Raw genomic sequence first — 6,872 nt, 5'->3', positions numbered from 1 at the left:
TCAAAAGTGAAAAAGAGGAAATTCTTCAAGCTTGTTTCCTCTGTCTCGGTTTTTAGCGCTAGGAAGTAAAGAAGAAGCAGACTGCGTATTTCTGTGCTCCTGTGGCCTCCAGCCTCTCCGAGCCGCTCCCCGCCGCCGCAGCCCGCCTCAAAAGGGGAAGCCAGCTAGCCAACGACACGGCCTCGCCCTCTCAGCGCGGCCCCGCAGGGCTGGCGGCCCCGCGGGCGGAGGCGGCGCCTACCCCGTGACATCGGGGCGGCCGCGGTGCTGAGGTCCCAGCCCGGCCCGGCCCTTCTTGCCTCTCGCCCGTCATGGCGGTGCCGGGACAGGGCGCGGAGGGGAGGTCGGCGCTGCTTCTGAAAGTCGTGATGGCCGGGGAGTCCTGCGTGGGGAAAACCTCCATCGTGCGGAGGTACACGGAGCCCAACGCGGCTGCCGCCTTCTCCTCCTCCTCCTACCTGCCCACGATCGGTGAGTGCCGGCTCCCCGCGGGCCGGCCCTGCCCGCGCTCTCCCGCAGCCCTGGCTCCGTCCCTCCCGCTCCCCTTTCACTCCTCTCCTTAGGCTGTCCGTGCCTGCCCGGCTTTGCTGCAGGTGCCCGGTGCCAGCGTCGTGTGGGTGCCTGGAGCGGTACTGCCGGGTGGGCTGGCCGGGGTGTGAGGGCACACGGCAGTGCTCGTGCTTCTGGCTCCAAAAGCGCTTCGCTCCAGCTCCTGTCACTGTGCTTTTCCTGTGCGGAGGCAATTGTTTTGTGTTGTGCTGGTGCTCGTGGCTCCAGCTGGAGGCCTGGCTGTGGCACACCGCTGTGCCTGCAGGGAAAACTGCCTCTACTTCAAAGAGCTCTGGATTTCAATAAGACTCCCAGTTCCTCCGTCTTTCCTGGCAGAAAGACTCTTGACTTTGTGTTAATGCGTTTTGATGGTGTAAAGTCAAAGATCGTTTGCCATAAGTAGCTACATATGTCACTGCTGAAGCAGAACCACTGTTCAGTTGGAAATGATCATCCCCATTGAATGCAGAGGATGTTGCATTCCCCATCCAGCACCCCAGCAGTCCTGAGGTGGCGGCCAGCTTTCCACTGCCCCATCCTTTGTTACCCTCAGAATGGAGAGCTGACCCTCAGCATGCATGATACAGACATTTTATGGATTTCTGAGTGGGAAGTCTTCATTTTTTAAGTATATAGAGACTTCCTCACGTCAGGGTTTAAACTGCTTCCCATTCTCCTGAACCTTCTTACAAAGTATCTTCTGAAACCATCACAAACAAAAGCATAGTGAAATGGGTCCTTAAGCAGGCAGTCTATTATGAACTTTAACAAGGACTCTCAAGGAAGATCCATGAAAATATACATCAGCTTTAACAATGCAGTTTGTTAGAACTTGCATTCCTAGACTTGAGATTATTATTTTGAAACAGATTCTTTTTTACTTTTAATTCAGACGACCATAGAGTCAAAAACTCTGATGTACTGATGACGCTGAGAATATGTTTGTACTGTTGTAGGTTGAAAGAGTTTAAAGAGTAGCAAAGATAAAACTTTTGTGGACCAAACATAACCTTATGTAGTTTTATTACTGTTCCTATTACTGTTCCTATTGAGTGATTTAAAAACTTGTTTAGCATATGGTTATCTGAAATGGAAATTAATACCTCACGTGTCATATTTGTTACTTGCATGTGATCTGAAATACTGCATCCCTCCTACTTCCATTTTACAAAACACGTTAGAGCTTGGACTCTTAAACTCAGTGGGACTGTGGATGATGGTTTCAACAATAGTCATGTTGAAGGTAGAAGTTCTGTGCTCTCAAGGACAGACACAGCTGAGAAAATGGAAGTTTCAGTCTTTGCAGCACAGCTGTGGTCAGTAATGGTGTAAAGGAAGAAGATGCATTGCAACATTTCAGATTTTTTTTAATCATCGTGTCTTATTCCTCTTTGTCGACACTATCAAAATAAATGTTTTCAACTGCATGCCAGTTTCACACAGGCTCAGCCCAGTGAGCCCTATCTGCTGTGCAGCCTATTGAGTGCTCATATGATGCTTTCCTCTACCTGTTGTCCAGCTGGAACACTTTTAAGAGTAGCAGAAAGCTTATCCAGGCTGTTCAAACATCTGCATTTCCTGACAAAATTGTATGTCACCACCACCATCAGCGGCAAAGGGTCACAGCTAAAGAAGCTGAAAGGTTGTCTTGTGGCTGTGAAGAATCCTGTATTGTCATGACTCACGGGTTTGTGCTACTAGAAAAAATCTGAGTCTTATTGCAGGAAAAAAAAAAAATCCAGCTAGGCTCCAGTAGTGAAATTTTCTAAATTATGTATTTTATGAAAAAAAAAAAAGTGTCCACAGTAAATTTTCATTGAAAGCCCTTTATGTGACACTTAAACACTCAAGGATGGGTGCCCTTCCTCCTCCTCAATTATGCAGTTTGGGCAAATTATAAGCAGTTAAAGTTTTCTAATTAAACTTATACGCATCATAAGGCAGATGCATTGCATTGTGAATGGTAGGCTGTAGTAGGCTATAAAGAATAAATGTTTTTGTTTAAACAATGGCATTGCATATAACGCCGCAGGGAAAGTTTATGAACAGAAAAAGCCCTCTTGGATATAAGTGAATAGGATTGTAGGCTCATGATCTCACAGTCCGTAAGGCTTTTATTTTGCTGGACTGTGGTCCCAAAGGCATGTTTTCTGTGGGAAAGTCTGTAGAGGTGTAAATCCTCCCTAACCTACTGTAGGGAACCTGCATTAGCAAGGGGTTGGACTTGATGAACCCCTGAGGTCCATTCCAACCCCTAAAATTCTGTGATCTCTGTGAATACCTCAATACTTACTCAGGAAATAGAATTTGTCAGCAAAAATTAATGATATCCTAGTTGTAATCCTCATCTTAATTTTTTTTGTTTATTTTCTGATTGGATTTCTGCACTCTTTCTTAGCAAGCGGATTTCTGCACTCTTTCTTAGCAAGCTATCTTACCCCATGAGTTGTTTTTTCTTAGCAAAACAGTGATTTTTGGTGTTTGTGACCACTCAGATACTACTCACGTTCAGATATTCCTTGATGTGCAGAGGAAAGAAGTGTCTGGTTGAAGTGATGCACCAACATGGTAAGGGCTCAGTGCTGGATAGGAGAATCACAGTTGATACTCGATTCAGGTAAGGTGGCTCTGGGGCCAGAAAAGTGAGTCCCAGCTGTTTCATGGGCTGAAGTCCACCACCAGTCATGAGCACTCACAGCACATCTGTGGATTTCTTTTCACCAGCTGCTGTTAGATGATGAGATCATTACAACAGCAACTTAGTTATTAAGTCTCATGCTTGCCAGGAGCTTCCAGCTCTTCCTTTCAGCTCTACCCTTGCTATTGCTGTGCAGGACATCTCACCAGGATCTCAGCATTCTGCTGAATTGCTCAAACTCCCTTTCCATTTGGACAGGAATATTTTTGAGCATTTTATATCAGGACCATCTCAGCTGTATTAGGGTGAAAAGTGTGTTGTGGTTTTCATAGAATCATAGTATCTTTTGAGTTGGAGGCACCTTAAAGGTCACGTAGTCTAGTTCCCCTGAAATGAACAGGGACACCCACAGCTGTCATGTTGCTCAGTCATGTTGCTCAGAGCCCTGTCCAGCCTGACCTTGAATGTCTCCAAGGATGAGGCATCCACCATTAATTTGGGCAACTTGTTCCAGTGTCTCACCACCCGAACTGTAAAAAACTTCTTCCTTATGTCCGCACTAAATCTCTCCTCTTTTAGTTTGAAACTGTTACTCCTTGTCCTGTCATCACAGGCTCTGCTAAGGAGTCTGTCCACTTCCCTCTTATAGCCCTCCTTCATATACTGGAGGGCCGCTATCGGGTCTCCACAGAGCCTTCTCTTTTCCAGGCTTAACAGCCGCAGCTCTCTCAGCCTGTCCTCATAGGAATGATATTCCATCCCTTGCAACATTTGCGTGGCCCTCCTCTGCACACACTCTAAAAGCTTCCTGTACTGAGGGCTCCACATCTGGATGCAGTACTCCAGGTGAGGCCTCACCAGCACAGAACAGAGGGGCAGGATCACCTCCCTCACCCTGTTGGCCACGCTTCTTTTGATGCAGCCCAGGATACAGTCGACTTTCTGAGCTGTGAGGGCACACTGCTGGGTCTTGTCCAGCTTATCACCCACCAGTACCTCAAGTCCTTTTTGGCAGGCCTATGCTCCATCCTTACATCGCCCAAGTTGTACTAATAGCAGGGGCTGCCATGACCCAGCTGCAAGACCTTGCACTTCGACTTATTGAACCTCTTTAGGTTCATCAGAGCCCACTGTTTAGTAGGCAGGCTGCACAAAACCTCTTGGAAGAGGACTTCTGTAGACGATCAGAGACTGTTTCATAGATATTGAGGGAGGGGATGGGCAATTCACAACTGAATTCCTATATGGCTGACTATTTTAATGCTTCTTAGGCCTTGCAGTATTTAAAGTGCTTCAGTCCTCATGTGGGCATACTTAATATTTTAAGTATAAAGAAAATAAATTAATGTCATGGTTATAAAACTTGGACATAACAACTAGAATTTGAGTTTTTACCCAGTGTACCCATTCTTTGTATAATTTGACAGGTTAAGAGAAGCAAGTACAAGCTGCTGCATTCAAATTACGTTTATCTCAAGAGCAGTAATCAATGCTAGCATTGTTATGTTGTTCATCTTACATAGTACATGGGCTTAAATGCATCTGAAATCTGTGAGCTGTCTCTTTGGCATTGTATTTCTCATTTTTCTTTTTTGTCTTTCCAATTTGCTAAGTTTGCATAAAATTTCATATAAAGACATGAACAATTCATGCATGCAGAACGTATCGACTTCTGTTTTTCACTAACATTCATTGACCTTCTAGGTCAATAAATTTTGAAGTTGACTTAAGAAGTCAATATGCCTTATTTTAATTTAGATTAAGGTTTAGCCTGATTCAGCACTCTGCTTCCCTTCTTATAAACAAAAAAAAGCTTATATCAATTTATTATTAAAATGTACATCAAATCAGAACTGTTTCCTATAGGGCTGGGGATCCCTCGCTGGAATATAGTTTTTCTCTGTGTTCCCAATGCATCGTTTGAAAGTGACATTCCAGCCTTCCAGTGCTTGCTTGGTCCCTCTCAAGTGCTCTGATATCAATTGTAGAAAGCTATGCAGATAATTAAACAAAACTGTGCGAATTTCAGGAGCAAATGTTTTCCATAACGTTCAAATCTCAACTTACACGAGCACACAGACAAATCTGGCTTAAATTTCATTTCCAGCTAACATTCTTCATTCCATCAAGGAAGCTTTGTATGATATTAATTACAGACACCGATTATATAATTTCATCTTCCCTTGTCATTGAAGCTTCAGTAAAAATTCATCAAATGAAGGACATGATTATCATAATAATTTTAAACTCTTTTACCACATATACCCAAAAATGTTATTACCCTTGGAATCTTGTATGAGAGCACATACTTTTCAACATTTTGCACGCAATACGTTCAGAAATTTAAAAAAAAAAAAAAAAAAAAAAAGGAAGGGAAAGTATTTTTCATTGCATTTTTATTTTGTTGCCAGCAAAAGCCATTTAGCAGTAACACTGCTTTTTCAGTTTCTGTAGTTGTTTCGAATGGCATCATTATGAAGTTCTGTGGCTGTACTTTGACCTTGTGGATTCTTGACCATGGGGAAGGCTGTGCTACCTGCTATGGCAATGATACCTTACCTTTACTTAACGTAGCTGACAGAAATAACCTTCATAAATTGTAGGGGGAAAATCTGAGCAGGGAAACCAGTAAAAAGTATTTCAAAAGTATTTCAAATATTCAGCAGTAGAGTAATTGGAGAGGAGCATTGTTCCTCTAAGGCAGCAGTGATAGCATGCAGATTCCAGCCTTATTTTGGAGCTGCAACAGCCTACAAATCCAGGAATCATTTACCAGAACTGGAATAGTAACTGGATAGTAGAGTAGATGAGAACACTACAAATAGTAAGAAGTATCTTTAAGGAAAGGTGTGTAATGTATGTAGAGACAATGTGTGGCACTGTTTTAAAGTGCTAATGCCTGATTTTAGCATTAACACCCTGTATTTGGGATAAAGAGAGATTAAGACTGTAGAGACAGATGTTGTTGATTTGAATGAATTTCAGTGTATGCTCATCTTTGCATTTAATTAATACAGCTAATTTCTGTTCCTGTTCATGCTACCATAGATTATTTTTTTTAGGAATTTGTAAGTAAAAACAGAAAAATGGCACTTTGCATGTAACAGCTTTGTAAGCACTTATTGCTAACTATAGCTGTTCTGTGATGAAACTGGAAACAACTGAAATCACCACTGCATTTGCCTAGTATTAATGCGGCTAACCCATAAGGCTGCTGTCCTGCCACATGCCTATTAATGGAATATGTACATGTACACGTAGTGTCAGAATATCTTTTGCTTTGACAAGCCCATCCATTGCTTTTATTGTAATGTATTGACACACAACTGTTTTCACCACTGAATAATTTTCTTTCCGACTTCCATTTTGAATGCTTATGGTTCCTTATTCTTTGTTTGATATGATTCCTTTTCATTTTCTGTCTTAAACTGCACGATAACTAGAGTTGAGAAACATTCTTCAAATGGAAATCCATGCTATTATCAGAAATGTTACAGATTTTCTTCTTTCTTCTAGGCATTGATTTTAAAGTGAAGTGTATAACACTGAGTGGTACAAGAGTGAAACTTCAAATATGGTAAGTTTTAATCTGTCACAAATGAAAGCCAACTAATGTACATTACAACATGAAAAAATCTCGTCTGTTTTTAATCGCATGCCTTTGTAAAGCGCAACTATTGTGTTG

General features: G+C 42.6%; 1 protein-coding gene across 3 annotated transcripts in view; it reads left to right on the top strand.

Annotated features, from left to right (window-relative positions):
* The first annotated feature begins 272 nt into the window (after positions 1–272).
* LOC122179393 (ras-related protein Rab-10-like) overlaps positions 273–6,872 on the top strand; it is a 30,483-nt gene continuing 23,883 nt past the window's right edge. For all 3 annotated transcript variants that reach the window (XM_042870224.1, XM_042870225.1, XM_042870223.1), the window contains exons 1-2: positions 273–471; positions 6,704–6,764. In XM_042870224.1, coding sequence (XP_042726158.1) covers positions 312–471; positions 6,704–6,764 — 221 coding nt within the window. In that variant the 5' untranslated portion in view covers positions 273–311. The remainder of the gene's footprint in view (positions 472–6,703; positions 6,765–6,872) is intronic.

Source organism: Lagopus leucura, unplaced genomic scaffold (assembly GCF_019238085.1).
Source record: "Lagopus leucura isolate 7727_CA_CO unplaced genomic scaffold, USGS_WTPT01 Super-Scaffold_100002, whole genome shotgun sequence".
In the NCBI taxonomy this organism is placed as follows: domain Eukaryota; kingdom Metazoa; phylum Chordata; class Aves; order Galliformes; family Phasianidae; genus Lagopus; species Lagopus leucura.
This window is presented reverse-complemented; position numbering and strand designations above follow the sequence as displayed.